General features: G+C 46.4%; 1 protein-coding gene across 1 annotated transcript in view; it reads right to left on the bottom strand.

Moving 5' to 3' along the window:
- Positions 1-240: 240 nt before the first annotated feature.
- The window catches only part of ESYT3 (extended synaptotagmin-like protein 3), a 44,268-nt gene continuing 28,945 nt past the window's right edge, over positions 241-15,563 (bottom strand). Inside the window, exons 9-23 of the mRNA XM_011958138.1 lie at positions 13,856-14,026; positions 12,974-13,056; positions 10,778-10,826; positions 10,170-10,259; positions 9,647-9,709; positions 9,483-9,545; positions 8,855-8,923; positions 8,219-8,305; positions 7,330-7,479; positions 5,488-5,984; positions 4,700-4,798; positions 4,021-4,152; positions 2,061-2,166; positions 1,897-1,946; positions 241-1,575 (exon numbers count right to left, since the gene is read on the bottom strand). Coding sequence (XP_011813528.1) covers positions 1,539-1,575; positions 1,897-1,946; positions 2,061-2,166; positions 4,021-4,152; positions 4,700-4,798; positions 5,488-5,984; positions 7,330-7,479; positions 8,219-8,305; positions 8,855-8,923; positions 9,483-9,545; positions 9,647-9,709; positions 10,170-10,259; positions 10,778-10,826; positions 12,974-13,056; positions 13,856-14,026 — 1,746 coding nt within the window. The 3' untranslated portion in view covers positions 241-1,538. The remainder of the gene's footprint in view (positions 1,576-1,896; positions 1,947-2,060; positions 2,167-4,020; positions 4,153-4,699; positions 4,799-5,487; positions 5,985-7,329; positions 7,480-8,218; positions 8,306-8,854; positions 8,924-9,482; positions 9,546-9,646; positions 9,710-10,169; positions 10,260-10,777; positions 10,827-12,973; positions 13,057-13,855; positions 14,027-15,563) is intronic.

The following is a 15,563-nucleotide window of genomic DNA, read 5'->3' on the forward strand; positions in this document are numbered from 1 at the left end:
CGCTCTGTCGGCCGGGCTGGAGTGCCGTGGCCGGATCTCAGCTCACTGCAAGCTCCGCCTCCCGGGTTTACGCCATTCTCCTGCCTCAGCCTCTGGAGTAGCTGGGACTACAGGCGCCCGCCACCTCGCCCGGCTAGTTTTTTGTATTTTTTAGTAGAGACGGGGTCCTGACCTTGTGATCCGCCCGTCTTGGCCTCCCAAAGTGCTGGGATTACAGGCTTGAGCCACTGCGCCCGGCCACAACATTTCTTAAAACTTAGTGTTACAAAGGCTGGGAACTATTAAAATGGAAAATACTCAGTATCAACAGTAAATGCTACAGGCGGTGGGAAGAGGCCATTTCACTATTGACTTAATAAAGGAAATAGGTTTGAGACAGGACTTGAGTCGGCAGAGCATAGTATTTGGACTGTTCTGGAATAGAACATCTGCATATGAATAAGGTGGCAGAAAACTGGAATAAGAGTAACATGACAAAAGCTTTGTTTTTGAATGCTGCCCTGCTTCAGAAAAGTGGCAGTGAAGGCAGTGGCAGAGAGAGAACACTGATGGCAGGTAGTGTTAGACGTCTAAGTCAGTAAGACAGAAGAGGAGGTCCAGGAATGTTGGGGATGAGAAGTATATTTGGTCTTGTAAAGTCTGAAATGTAAAAGAGGCACTTGTTTAAGTATATAATTTATATATTTTGCTTTTAACATGTCATTTAGGTGAACTAACCGTCTCTTTAGGAAAGTTTAGTAGCCTAAACTTATCTGAAAGCTTCCTTTTCTCTGACAGTGAAACTCTTCAGCAGTCTCCAATGCTTTGCTATGAGAGTCAGACATAGACCTGGGTTTGGAACTTGGTTTGCATTTTCCTAGGGAAATAATGCTACATGCTGGAATTTGGCCCTTAGATTACACAAGAGTATTTAACTCAAGGTATTTCAGTATATCAGTATAACATTTTTGCCAGTAGGGAAATAACATTTTTAGCTCCAGGTCAAATAAAAGAACAAATCTCCAGGCATACAAGTACCACAGGTGGCAGCCAGAAGGGCTTTGGCAGTGTTAGCTCTTGGCAGTTTTGAGTTGGGTCAGTTTCTGTTTCCATAAAAAAGTGACTTCCCTTTGGCCAGTCACTGCCCAGGAATGCTGGTAGTGGCTCCAGAAACAGATCTACCCCAGCCCCTATGCCAGGGGCAGGATACTTTCTGGTACATACATTCAGGTAAGTCCTAAATCAGATGGTATACAATTACCTACTAAAAGTGAAAGGTAACCACTGAGGTTTGGATAATTTAGTAGGCACAAATATATAATTTCTTGCTGGACTTGAACAAAAAAATCCAACCAACAAAAGTAGTTCTTGCTTTTAAATAACCTCTTCCTTATGCTATTCAGTCATGCAGTTAAATTCCACACAAGAATGTATAATTTCAAGTGGTTCTGATTTAAATGACAAACTATACATATATTTGATGCAAGTGATCCAAAGGAAAAATATATATACATATATACACATTTTAATATAAAGGTGAGTGATAAGGATTCTCATCATCAGCTTCTGGGCTGTCCATTTGGAGTCAGCTCATACCTGTAAGACAGTTAGGTTTGGACTTAACGTTAGTAATGACTGTGTTGTGGTAACAGGACAAACTGCCTAGTCCTGCCTGCCTGGGCCTCTGTAAGACCAACAGAACCTGTCTCTGTAAGTTGGCCAGCCAGGGTTCAGGGTTAAGGCTAGAGTTTACAGGTGTCTTTTAGGGTATCAGTGAGATCTGCAGGCAGTAAAGCCTTAAATAAAGGTATTCATCTCTCTCCCTTCTTGATAACCAAAGTAGCTGAAATAGTACTGAAAAGGGAAAACTGTCTTGAATAGCAGGATAACAGTAATAAAATGAAAGGGCACACTTACCATTGTGAAAAGCCCTTAATCAGATCTTCTTTTGATAAGTCAATCAGTACCTAAAGAATCACAAATAATTACTTTCCCTCCAAAACACTGCATTAAGGAAAGAAACTGGGATAAAGCAAATTGATCATAATCTCCTTGGTATATCAAATCTCTGTTGTACTTACTTTTCCTAACTCCTTTCTTCTGTGTGAGCCAAGTGGCCTACTATTTTTCACTGCAACATCTAGTGACCTCTTCTTTACTTCTTCCATGGGAACAAAAAATTCAAATCTTTAGGAAGCAAAAAGTCAGGAAGTGAGAATTACGCATTTCATTCAGTTTTCTTGAAAATCTAAAGTGCTTCATCCATTTCCCTACTAAAACAGAAGATACAGACTATTAGGAGCACTTAGAGCAGGACTGGCTCATAACTACTCACAATGTTTCATTATTACAGATAATCACTGTCCAGTGTTGTTCACAAAACCCAGAAGTATTAAGAGGCTGTTTGCCTAGAAGTGCCTCTGTGGCTTAGTTTGCATCTATCTTTCTCCAATTCTACCCTTGCTACCCCTCTTTTTTTTTTTTTTTTTTTGAGATGGACTTTCACTCTGTCGCCCAGGCTGGAGTACAGTGGCATGATCTTGGCTCACCACAACCTCCGCCTCCTGGGTTCAATCAATTCTTCTGCCTCAGCCTCCTGAGTAGCTGGGATTACAGGCATGTGCCACCACACCTGGCTAATTTTTTGTGTTTTTAGTAGAGACAGGGTTTCACCATGTTGGTCAGGCAGGTCTCGAACTCCCGACCTCAGATAATCCACCTGTCGCGGCCTCCCAAAGTGCTGGGATTGCAGATGTGAGCCACCATGCCCGGCCCTGGCTACCACTCTTTTAGGTGGCCCTCCTCACCCTGAATAGTACTTATTCATAGGACCACCTCAACCCCCTTCTCAGTTTTTTCTCACCAGCTAAGGGCAAGAACACTGAACAGTTAGGTTTGCTGCAGTTGTGTGGAAAATAGTGGCCACCTCCTATGGAGTAAGGCAGAGGAAACCTCTTTTAGGTTTATTTTTAGGGTGGAGGTTGCCAGCTCTGCCTTCCAGATAGTCCAGGCTTATCTTGCTGTCATACTTTTGAGAATTATTAACAGGTTTAGGTTTGTCAGAAAAGTAAAATGTTAAACCTCTTCCCTCCTATATTCCCACATAATTTTTTTTTAATCCCTTAGCCATGTAGTAGCCACCACACCACAATTTTGACATCTTTTTATAATTATGTCAGAGCTTCCTTTGAGGGCAAAATATCTTACTTGTGTGGCTCTAGAGTATAGGATGGTGCCTGGCATAAAGCATTCAGTAAATGTTGAATGAATAGTCTCTCTCTTTCTCATACCCTTTTCTTGATACTGATGAACTCAAAGTGTAGCTGTTATAGGAACATAATAGTTCTCAGACATGGCCCAAAGAGGACTCAGTGTAACCCTTTTTGAAAAAGTTATTGGCCAGGAAAATTATGAGATGTAATATTTTCCTAAGCTGGCTAGAAATGTCTTTTTAGAACCCTGAAGCAGAAGGTACACACTGATGAGATTCAGACTTCTAAGAATAAAAATATTTGGGATAAGATTTGCCACCACTGGCCCATCAAAAGCAATTAATATGATCAGAGTCACCTTTGTCTCCAAGGACACAGGTGGACAAGCCTTTGTGGAGAAGGGGAGGGTATCTTCTCCACCTGTCACCTGTGTTTTGTTGCAGGAGGGAAGACAGGCCAAAGAGCTTCAAGCTTTAAAGGAAATTTTAGGTCCTTAGGCTCAAGGAATGTTTAACTGCTGGAATTAAAACAGATCAAAAAAATATTTGAACAGATTCAAATATTTTTACTACCAGAGAGACCTCATTTAAACAGAAAGAATAGGGAACATTCCATGTTCAGGAACACTTTAGCCTCTATGAGCAGTAAATGTAGGTAGCCATTTTGATAAACTTCTCTGGCACTCCATTTTTCCCACTAAAGTACAGAGGCTTCACGAAGTCATAGACTATGTTGTCTTGTTCAGCCATAGGCTGCCAGGCAACATAACAGGTACTTGGCAAATACTTGAATGGATGAGGCACTCTAGGCAGGCTACCAGCCCACTTACGTCTCATCAAACAGAGGTTCCAAGGTCTTCCGCTTCACTGAAGTCTTCTTACGACATGCCCACTTCCTTTCTGGCAACAAGTAGACACGGACGTAGGGATCAGCTCCACTGCTGGTACATGGTGTCAGGTTTCTGATTTGGTGTCAAAGACATTAGGAAAAAAAAAAGGCCCCTGGTTTTCAAACACTGAAAATACTCATTTGAGAGAAGGCTGTTATTACCCATTCAGCATTAGATACGCTTGAGGATAAAAATGCTCAGTGGTCGTGATGATCAAAAGTAATACTCTGTAGAATTTAGAGGACAAAATATCAGACACATGATTTTGAAAACATGCCTCTTTATAAAGCTTGGAGTAGAGCAAGTACTTTCCTTCTAAGGGAAGTTGGAGATTTTCACTTGGAAAATGTACTGGCTACCAGCCACTCCAGACAGTCTTGCAGTGGTTGCATCAGAGCAAAGCCCTTGGCTCTTGAGCCCATCAGCACCACTGAAGAATGATGGCCAGAGTGCCCCTTTGAGGACTTGATTACAGTGTTCAGGCCTTCAAATCTCATTTTTTTCCCCCTAAGTGTTATCTTGGGACTATGTGCCCTGTTCATTGCTCTGAGTGTCCCTACTCTGATTTATGGTCACCTGATGCTCCCAAAGGACCTCCCTGGCCCTAGAATCCCTTTACCTGCAGCCATTGATCAGCACGCTGAGGCAGCGCCGCAGACACACATAGCGCACTGTGAGCTGAATCTCGCCCAGCTGCCGTCGCCTGAGGTCTCCGCCTCTGTAAAGAAAGAGCCCGTCACTTCTCTTGCCGTAACAGGCATTGGCCCTCTTCCCCCACCCCGAAAGACAAAGCATTCCTGCTTGAGGAGCATAGAGCCATGTGGGATAATAATTTGCAGTGAGTTTACTTTCAGTTGGAATTCAGTTCTATCCAGCATTCATGTATAATTATCCTACTTCACAGTAGGAAGAACGGGAACCCTGAAGTGGGATCTCCCTTTGTATCATGATTCCTTTTGGGGCCTTGAATGAATTTATTAAACTTTTATGATAGTTCCATCTTGTAGAGTTATTGTGAAGGTTGAATTAAATCAGATAACATGCTAAGCCCATAGTAAACCCTTCATAAATGACAGCCATTTATTATGTAATTCTACATATTAAGCTTTCCATGTCATCCCAGTTTATAACTCTTTAGAATTCAGGAAATGGTTCTGCTGGAAGGGACCTTACCAACCAGAGTCCAGCATCTATTTTATAGTCGGTACACAGCTAGAGCCATAACCAGCCTGTTTGGCTCTCTCTCCCTCGTCCTGTGTTCTTTCTACCACACCATGCTGCCTCTTAGGAAGATATTTTGTGAAAAAACAACTTGCACAGAAATGTAAGTTCATATCTACTTTTCCATCCAGTGAGGTATTTTTCATACAGACGATTTTAGAAAAGATTAAGCAGAGAGGTGCATACTCAATGTTGAGGCTGCTATCTGCCAGGTCAAAGCAAGAAGAGGCCAAGGAGTTGAGCGAGGACATGCTGGGAGGCAGCCTCTTGGGCGGCCATGCGAATGGGGAGGCAGGGCATTTCATGGGTCTGGGTGACTTGATGGGCCCTGGAGAGTGGGGACCCGGGACAGTCAGGAAGATGGTGGCTGAACTCTTCTTCTCCCCCATGGGCTCACAGAACCTTTTGGCACTGTCCTTGCCTTTAGGCTCTGGGCCTGTCTCTTGGGGTGTGGGCTCAGTGGCAACGGTGGTAGCACTGGTGGTGGCTGTGGTACTCTTGGATGTGTCCTTAGTATCAGAAGCAGGGTCTGGGGGACAAGGCAAATCTGTAGGGCCTTCTTCCTGAGGTGGGGCTTTGGGATCCTGGTTGGTAGCCACCTTCTTGATGAGCAGAGGGCCTTTCTTTAGGGCTTCAGGTCCTGTGTATGGGCTCCCCAGCTCTCGTTCCTCCACTCGCAGGAACTGCAAGCAGATAAGATAGATAACAGGGTGGCTTATGAGCTGGGTCACCACTTCCACAACCTCAGCCACTGTTTCTCATTCCCCCTTTCCCCTCAGTTGTGAATTATAAAGACCCTTCCTAGGGAACTTCCATTTCCAGTAACATATGGTGTTCCAAACATTCTGAAAAACTTGTTAGAAATGCCAAATAAAATGAAGCAAACATCCTTTGAAATGCATAGCCAAATTCACAAGAAAATAAGGATAATTCCATTTAAAAAAGAAAAAAATCTGAAAAATAAAAGTTAAGCTTTGCTAAGGTTGTATATCAACCTCGGAATTCAGGGAGTTAGGAGAAGAGAGGCTGTGAGGCTAGGAGCTGAAGGGAAGACCCATGAAGGTGGGATCTCTTTAGTTAAAAAAGTAGTTTAGGGTAAAAATTATTCTGCCTACCGGCAAAGACTGATGACAAGAACATGTGTTTGTCACAGCCTGTACTCTGGTTGAGGGGACAAAGTCTTCCCTAATAACATGACACCTCATAGGCCTGTCCTCATATGAATTTTGAGTATAAATATGAGCTACCTATGGGATCTTGAAACCCAAAGTTAAGAAATGTACATAAAAATGGACTCAGGTTTGTAATGTACCTGAGGTACTGGGCTGCAGCAAAAGCAGAAGCTCCTTGGAAGAGAACAACCTCAATCCAGGTCATAAAGAAACACTGAACATATGTTTGCAATCCAAGTTATGAAACAGAAATGAGTCACCATCAAAAAGCATCAACAAACATCAAAATTTAATTCCCAAGACCTTCAAATAATAGAACATACATATTAATACATTGTAACATATTTTCAAATGACCAAAGATGGAATATAAACATGAGAAGATAATAAAATGCTATGAGAAAATACCAAATAGATTTGGAAAAGATAAAAATAGAAATGAAAAATCACCATTGAAAAAACCATGAACAGGTTAAACAGCAAACAAAGCATAGCCAAAGAAAGAATGAGTGGCCTGGAAGATAGCTCTGAGGGAATTAGAATGTACCACCATGAATACAGAAATGGGAAATATTTAGGTGAAGTCAAGAGACATGGAGGATAGATGAGAAGGTACATTACAGAAAATTCTAGAAAGAGGAATTTAAAAAGAATGGAAGAGAGGCAATATTTGAAGAGCCAGTATCTCTTCAAATATTGACTTGCTCCCATTCAGTATTTCAAAATTGATGAAAAACATGAATCCATCTCCTGGCTTCTTCCAGGCACAGAGCAGGTGCTTAGTGCTGGGGCAGTTCACCCTGCTCCACTGCCAGAGCTCTAGTCCTCCCCTCCCCCAGGGGACAAGAGAGATTTACCCGAAGCACCAGCCTCATGGAGATGAGGCTGTCCAGGCCTGAGTGGTCCAGCTGAAAGCGCTGCTCAAGAGTGAGGTCAGCATAGGGGAGGATCTGGCACAGGGGGACATCCAGCATTCCCAGAGCACACTCCTGGTCATCATCAAGCACCTGGGCAGTGGGCCAGTCACAAAATAAGAGGATAACCAAGCCCCAACCACACCACTACCAGTATCTGGGCCCCAGCCAAGTTTGGGTTTACTTCAGTCTGTACTGTGCTTCTATGGGCATCTGGTCCTATTCTGAAAACTAGAATGGGATCAGGCCAGACCTGATCCTTGTCTTCTGTCAGGGAAGATACTGACTCAGAGTAAGAGGCAATTATGATCTGTATGAGCTAGTCTGTTAAATGCCCAGAGTCAGAGGGCTTTGGGGACTGATGAGCTGTGCTGCTCTCCAGGCAGGGCTCAGGACCCCAAAAGATCCCAGCTCCACCACTTGTTGGTCATGAGATCTTGGACAAGACATTGTTTTTGCCTCTCTCTGCTCACTCTACAGATCTTTTGTGAAGATTAAATGAAATATAGTTTTTTAAAGTGTACCATTATTAATGTCCTGTGTAGATTCCAGCACAGGCTTCTCTGGATGCTGTGTAGCAAATATAAAGATCCTTTTGCAGGGAAAGTCAAGGGACTTGAGGATTTATCCTCCCACATCCCCCTATACAATGACCTTAGACACTAGCCTCAAGGAGATGAGGCCTTATGGGGCCTCAGTGTCCTCTCTCACATAAAAGGGCCTGACTTTAAACACTGCCAGGAGAACCTGCTCAAGGTGCACTTCAAGCCTCCCACCCTGCCTGGCTTAGAAACCTCTTAACTCTGTTTCAAGAGCCCATTGTCCAGCAAACCTTCAGATGGAGCTGCTCAGTGGCCACACTGTGCACAAAGAAGGAGAAAACCTGGCTCCAGACAGGGTCCTTGTTGTGGGGACAAGTCTGGGAACAGAAGAGGGAGAGATCATTGAAGGGTTAGGTTGGGCAGAGCTGGATACCGGCACCCTCTGCTACCACTCTGGCCACAATTGGGAACCTTACCTATTTGCCCTGAGATCAGACCCAAACACACTACAGCTAGTGGGAGGCACTAGGACAGGACAACCACACTCAAAGGCAGGGAGTGGTTTGCCAAAGTTTTACAGGGGAGCTGAAAATCATATTGGCCTTAGGGCTCACTTCAGGAGAGGAGAGGCCGACAGGATTTCAGCTGCTGGACTGAGAAAATTCATGTTTGGTGGAAAGGACACAGGCTTCAGAACCATGCCCACACTTGAACCCTAGTTCCGTGTCCTTGGTCAAGTCATTTCTCTCTGATCCTCAGATTCTTGAACTATAAAACTATTCTGTGAGGTTATTCTGAAGACTAAATAACATCAAGTGCCGCCTAGGCATTCACCATAAGTTAATTCCCGTCCCTTTTGCCTCTCTCCCTGAGAAGGGCTGGGTCCTTGTTTCCTTACCCCAGGGCTACACACCAAGATGTCTTACCTTACTTGTATGTGTCTTCTTGCCTACAGATAGTTTGACATAGGAAGAAGGGTCTTTGCTGACCTTGTTCTGTGAGGAATCAAATCCGTAACAGTGAAGGTGGCATAGTCAGGATCAGCTTGAGACAGTCCTACCCCCAACCCCCAGGAGCATTTGGGGGAACTGGGACCACCCAATTACTTCTCTTTGAGAGAAAGCTACTCTAATGCCCCAGTCCCCTGGGCTGTCATTACTGTGTAAGCCCCAGGACAGGACCAACCCCAGAAAGCAGTTCCAAGTTAAAAGACCAGAAGCCAGAGCTGGGCCTGGCCAGGCACAGCCGGTTGTTCCCTGGGGCTATGAAAACAGAGTGGAATCAAGTTTTGGCTCCTCCTCTTAGCTGTGCGACCCAAAAAATGGTAATAAAAATGAATGACACAGTCATCATGAGACTCAGGGATAACAAATGTGGGGGATGAGTTGCCAAGCCTAGTGCCTGGCACACAGTCGACTCCACAATCAGCACCTCTTGTTATCCCTAGGCTGTGTGTGCACAGACTGTGGCCCAGAGGACACAGGGTTGTGGTTACTCTGGGGAGAGAAGCTGTGATATGCCCTCCCTGGAGTTTTTAGCCACATACTCACTCACTCTGGCAAACCTGGAGAGTTTTTTGGCTCGATATTCACCATTCAGGTAGTCAAAAGGGTTTCTCTGCAGCACAGGAATAACGGGGTTAAAGCAACACAGGACAATTTGAAAGTGATGGGCACTTTGTTGCGTATGTGTGACACTCTGGATATGTCACTACTCACCGGCAAGTTGCAGGCGCTCTCCAAGAAGACCACAAGAATGGCAGTGGAAAAGCCACCATGGTCCTGCAAACAGACACAGACCCTCACTGGGTACTCCCAGCAGCAGGAGAGAAAGACTGGTTTTGGAGAAGCCTACTCATGGCAGAAGAAAGTCAGCTAGCCCTCACACTCCAGACTAGCTGCTGGAGGACATCTCACAACCTAGCCTTTTGTTGAGGTTAGGAATATAACTGGTGCATGACAGATTCAAGTTAGACACTGAGTGGATTTCCCTGTGAACTGGGAGGACAGGCATTGACACAGTTCTAAGAACCCCATCATCTAAAGATGATGGAGATGCTCAGAGGACATTTGCTGAGAGCCATCAGGAGCTTCCCTGTGTGGAGACGGGCTAAGTGACATGTTCTTCAGGAGGTGAGCAAGAACAGGGGGCATCATCTCCCTCCCTTCCTCCACCTGCACACAGCTGGCATGTGTGCTCCTCCACCTTTCTGCTAGGGAGCCCTTAACACCGCACACTCACCTCGGTCAGAGCTTCCTGGTCGGTAAGCAATGAAAGCCACTCCAGCCGCAGGTGCAGATGCCCGCTGGTTGTGTCATTCAGGACAAACCACTGTGGGGCAGGGGCAGAAAGCTCAGGGCAAGGGCCAGGGAGATGCTACTGATGCTCTCTGGGCAGCCCAGTCCTGGGACCTGGTATCCTAGTAGGGACAGGGAAACCCAGTCCTAGTATGGGAAAAGGTGGACCAGCCCAGACAGGGTATGCTCTGGGCTCAGAGGGACTGGGAGATGTGGTTATAGGAAGACAGAAGTGCTATGCTGTGAGATTAAAAAAAAAACCCAGGCCCAGCCTGCCCTCCCCTATAATGTGATTGTCCCCTGCTGGGGTCCTTAGTCTGTAGGTATTTCCCAGGGAAACTTCTTCCAGCCGGGACCCAGGAGAATACCCTGGGGAGTTTCCTGGAGCCATCAGTGCCTCACCCAGCTCTTGCCCTGAGGAGGGACATGTGTGCAGCCCAGCACAGAGGGGGCCACAGCATAGGAGCAGCTGGGCTGAAGCAACCTGCTAGAGATGTCCACAGGAAAGGGCTACCTTGAAATTCCCCTGAGGGTTGCAAGCACCAACTGTACCTCATCCACCACTCTGTTGGTCATGACATCTCCAAGGCAGATCCGCAGGCTGGAATATATAGGGAGAGGAGATTGGGTCAGTTCAGAGGAAGAAAGCAGCAGAGGGCATGGAGGCCCACACTGGACTCTGTTTTCAGATATCTGAGTGCAGCCATTAAGACAAAATCTTACTCACCCCAAGGAACCAATGGGAGACCAGCATCAGCTTGAGTGAAGGAAAGACTACCTACCATCAGGGCTGCTCCCACTGGGTGTGCTACCTGGGGAGGAAGGGAGCTCCCATACCCAGAGGGGATAAGCAGAGGCTGCTGGACATATCACCTCTGGATTTCTCAATGACAGTGCAACTAGCATTTTGAGTGAGATGGTTCTTCATTGTGCAGAACTACCCATGCATGGCAGGAATTTGGCCACCTGGTCCTGTGCCCTTTAAATGGCAGAGGCACCACCTCTCACAGCCATATTAATAACCCCAAATGCCCCTTCATTTCCAAAACTACCCCAGGTGCCCTACAAGGGGTAAGTACAGTTGGCATGTGATGTAGTTTGGATGTCTCTCCCCTCCAAATCTCATGTTGAAATGTGATCCCCAATGTTAAAGGTGGGCAGGGCCTAGTGAGAGGCGTTTGGGTCATGGGGGCAGATCCCTCATGAATGGGTTGGTGCCCTCCCCACAGTAATGAGCTCATGCAAGATCTGGTTGTTAAAAATAAGCTGGGACATTCTCACTCCTCTTGCGCTCTCTCTCTCTCTCTTGCCATGTGACATACCTGATCCCCCTTCACCTTCAGCCCTGAGTAAATGCTGCCACTATGCTTCATGTACAGCCTGCAGAACCATAAGCCAGATAACCCTATTTTCTTTATAAATTACCTGGCCTCGGGTATCCTTTATAGCAACAAAATATGGACAAACACAGCACGTGTGTGTGAGAGGAGGTAACACTCACACCACAGCTTGCCCCTAACTCACCCTGAGCCAAGCCCAATCAGAAGGTCCTGATAGCCAGAGGAGAAAATGTAATTCTATATAACTAAGAAATGTGCTTAGGCTCCAAACACGCCTGAAATCAGTTATTAATACATAAAGCATGACCCACAAGCCACACTTCTAATCTGCAACATTACAAAAATTGCAACTGTTTCAAGATAAAAATACAAAATGATAAGCAACATCTAGTGGTGAATCTATGTGTGTTAACATCCAGGCTAATACACACAGATTCTGTGTGTTTCTTAAACTGTCAGATTGTGCCCCTCCCGGTCTGGTTTCCAGTTTTCAAAATTACATGATCAGGGAAACAAGCTAAACAACACAGGAATCTGAAAATGTGGGTAAAACTGCCTTTTCTGCTTCCTCATCTGAGATAAGCGGTGTTAACAGCCTGCCTTTCTCTGCTAACATGAACACATGCAGAAATATGCATTCAAGGTTCCTCTCCCAGATGATGACTCAAATGATATGTTATGCCCAGCTGCTCTCCCCCACTTCATAATGGGTGTCCTCCGGGTTAAGACACAGAGATTCTACTTGTTTTTCAGAGCTGCAGAATATTCTGTAGTTTGGCAATGGAAAATTTATTCAAACATTCAACCAATGTCCTCTGAAGTTAGATATTCATTTAGGGGATGGGGGTGTTGTTTTTCTTCTATGGATAGTTCTGTAATAAACATTTCAGATACTAGGGCTTTTATTTTATAGGAGATCCTGGAAGTGGGACTGCTGGATCAAAATACATGTAAGTTTTAAATTTTGATAGCCAGCCCCACCCTGATCATTTTAGTCCTCCCATACCCCTGAAGGGCTGGGTTCTACCCCCTAAAGCATGGCCCAGGGTTCCTTGGAACTGGGCATCTGGCCTTCCACGCCAGCCTTGTCCACTACTCCAAATGGGGACTTCGTACATTATCAAGAAGGCAGAAAGCAGAGCCATAATATACAAATCTTGGGGTCCTCTCTGTACCCCCCCAGGGCCTAGGTCAGGGCTGGGCACTTGGGAGACATCTGGGAAGGTTTGTGGTAGGAATGTAGAATGGGGAGGCAGGTTGCCTGGCACAGTCACCATGTCAGGGTGACCAGAGAGGACTGCTAGTCATTAAGTGGTAGGAGCAGGGTATTTATGTCCCAAGGCCCAGCCCAGCACCCTACAGGGAGGGAAGGCTGCCTCCAGGCCCAGCTGTGCGCCCTCCTCCTCACCTGCCCAGGAAGTCATCCCTGTCGGTATCCTCATCATACAGGTCTACCTCCAGGTCCTGCCCAGGGACTTCGTACACCATGAACTGGAAGGAAAAAGAGGTGTCTTGACCTGCAGGCAACAGCTGGCCTTATGTATGACCCAAGGGGAGCCAAATCGTGGCTCAAAATGCTAGCAGGGTCCTGATCTCCTCAGTGCCTCAAGAACCCCACCCATAAGGGAGTGAAGTCCCTCCCCTGTGGGGGGAAGAGAAGATAGAGAAAACGTGTAAGCCATGGCAGAGCAGGTGCCCAGGAGACAGTGGCTGTTTGTTCTGCATGGGCTCTGTGGTGTCCAGAGCACCTGTTCATGACATTCTCCTGCCCCTCTGTGGGTCTGCAATACCAGGAAGCCCCAAGCTGCCTTTTAGTACCCCTGCTTTCACTGCCTCACCCCAAATGTAACAAAGCATCCAGATGGTGTATTGGGAGGGGAAGTTCAGAGGGGTCACCTAGGATGTGTAATCTGGGGGCCTTAACAGGCTGTGGGTCCCACCCTTCAAACAGTAGGGATTGTGGTTGAACTGAAGGAAGAACTTCAGGATCCTGATGTTTGACTCTGACAGGGGAGGTTGAGAGGAGTGGAGCAGAAATGCCTCTAAGGAATTGGAAGGAGAAAGGAGGTAGGAATTTGCCTTCAGGCTGGCCCTTTAGTCGGGCCAGAGTAACCTACTCTGGAAGCCTGGTAGATATGGGAGCAGGAATCCCACAGACCTGCCTGTCTCCAAGGCCTACACCCTGCCTAGTGTTGCCCCTGGATTGCCTCTGCCCAGCATGACTCAGAGTGAAGGCTGGGGGGTATCAAGGGATTCAAGGGATTCCAGGAGCAGCCAAGAAGACCCTTACCTCAAACACCTCGTTCCAGGTGGGGTTCAGGTTCCTGTAGATGGTCCTACTCCGGAAATGCTGCAGGCCAATGCTCACCTTGGCGTAGGGATCTGACTTGCCTCGGAGCCCCAGGAAGTTGTCCTTCTGGGCCAGCTTCTCTGCCTCTAGCAAGTGCACTCTGATCACTCCCTGGAAAATGTCCAAGCCCAGGGCTCACAGCTGCTTCCTGGGGCCTCCAGGTCCTGGAGTATCAGAGCTAAAGCCATCAGAGATCACTGCTGCCCCCACATTGCCCCCTCCATGGTCTGGACCGGGAGATAGAAGCCAGATACAGCAGTGACCTGGCCAAGGCCACACAGCAACTGATGGCAGGGCTCTCTCCATCAGTATGCCCTGCCCACAGCCCTGGCCTCCCCACTCCCAACTCCAAACTGCCACATGAATGGCTTACACAACTGCAGCTGTTTGTCTCCGTCCTGTGCCAACAATCATGACACCTAAGGAAGCTTCCTCCTCTACTCTAGCCCCCTCTGTTGTGTGTCCTACATGTAGACTTCTACAAGGGAGTTCTAGCATCCCTTCTCCTGGCCCCTGTGGGCAATGCCGGCTGCTGACAGGAGGTCCCTGCACTCCTAAAGGCCCCAACACTGAGCCTCATCCCCACCACACTCTGGACTGTGCTATAGGGCAGACCCTCCCCCAACACTTGCATGGATAGATGTTTAAAAGGAAATGAAAGAGATATAACTCTGTTAATAAAGACAGGAGCACAGGAATTAGGAAAGGCATGGGCTTTGAGGTATATCTCCTTCCTAGAATTTTTTTTTAATATTAGTAAATACATATGCATTTACTCTTTGACCCAGAAATCCCACTTCTAGGAATCTGTCCCAAGGGCATACTAGCAAAAATATAAAGACATGTATGCAAGGCTATTTATTACACTACTATTTGTAATAGTGAAAGACCCAACACAATATAATGGTCCATCAATAGGAACTGTGTTGAATAAACTTCAGTACATTCCCATAGTGAAGTACTTTGGAGCTCTTAAAAAGAATGTGGAAGATCTCTAATCTACACTATCATGGCATGATCCCCATGACACACTCAGTGTTAAAAGCACACTGGGGGCCAGGCGCAGTGCTTACGCCTGTAATCCCAGCACTTTGGGAGGGCGAAGTGGGCAGATCATCTGAGGTCAGGAGTTCGAGACCAGCCTCGCCAACATGGTAAAACCCAGTCTCTACTAAAAATACAAAAATTAGCCAGGCTCGGTGGCGTGTGCCTGTAGTCCCAGCTACTAAGAAGGCTGAGGCTGGAGAATCACTTGAACCTGGGAGGCGGAGGTTGCAGTGAGCCAAGATCGCGCCACTGCATTCCAGCCTGGGTCACAGAGCAAGACTCCCCACCACCACCTTCCCCCAATCCCCCCCCAAAAAAAAGCACACTGGGGAAAACTGTACTATGCTGCCATCTATCGAAGAAAGGGGGAATTTGAATATAAGCAAATATGTGTCATATGACCATATATATGTATTTGTTCATATTAAGTAACAGCCAGGTGTAGTGGCTCATGCCTGTAATCCCAGCGCTTTGGGAGGCTGGGGCAGGTAGATCACTTGAGCCCAGGAGTTTGAGACCAGCCTGGCCAACGTGGCAAAACCCTGTCTCTACAAAAAATACAAAAATTAGCCAGGCATGGTAGTGCACACCTGTAGTCCCA

Source organism: Colobus angolensis, unplaced genomic scaffold, assembly GCF_000951035.1.
Source record: "Colobus angolensis palliatus isolate OR3802 unplaced genomic scaffold, Cang.pa_1.0 Scaffold46, whole genome shotgun sequence".
NCBI classification, from domain to species: Eukaryota; Metazoa; Chordata; class Mammalia; order Primates; family Cercopithecidae; genus Colobus; species Colobus angolensis.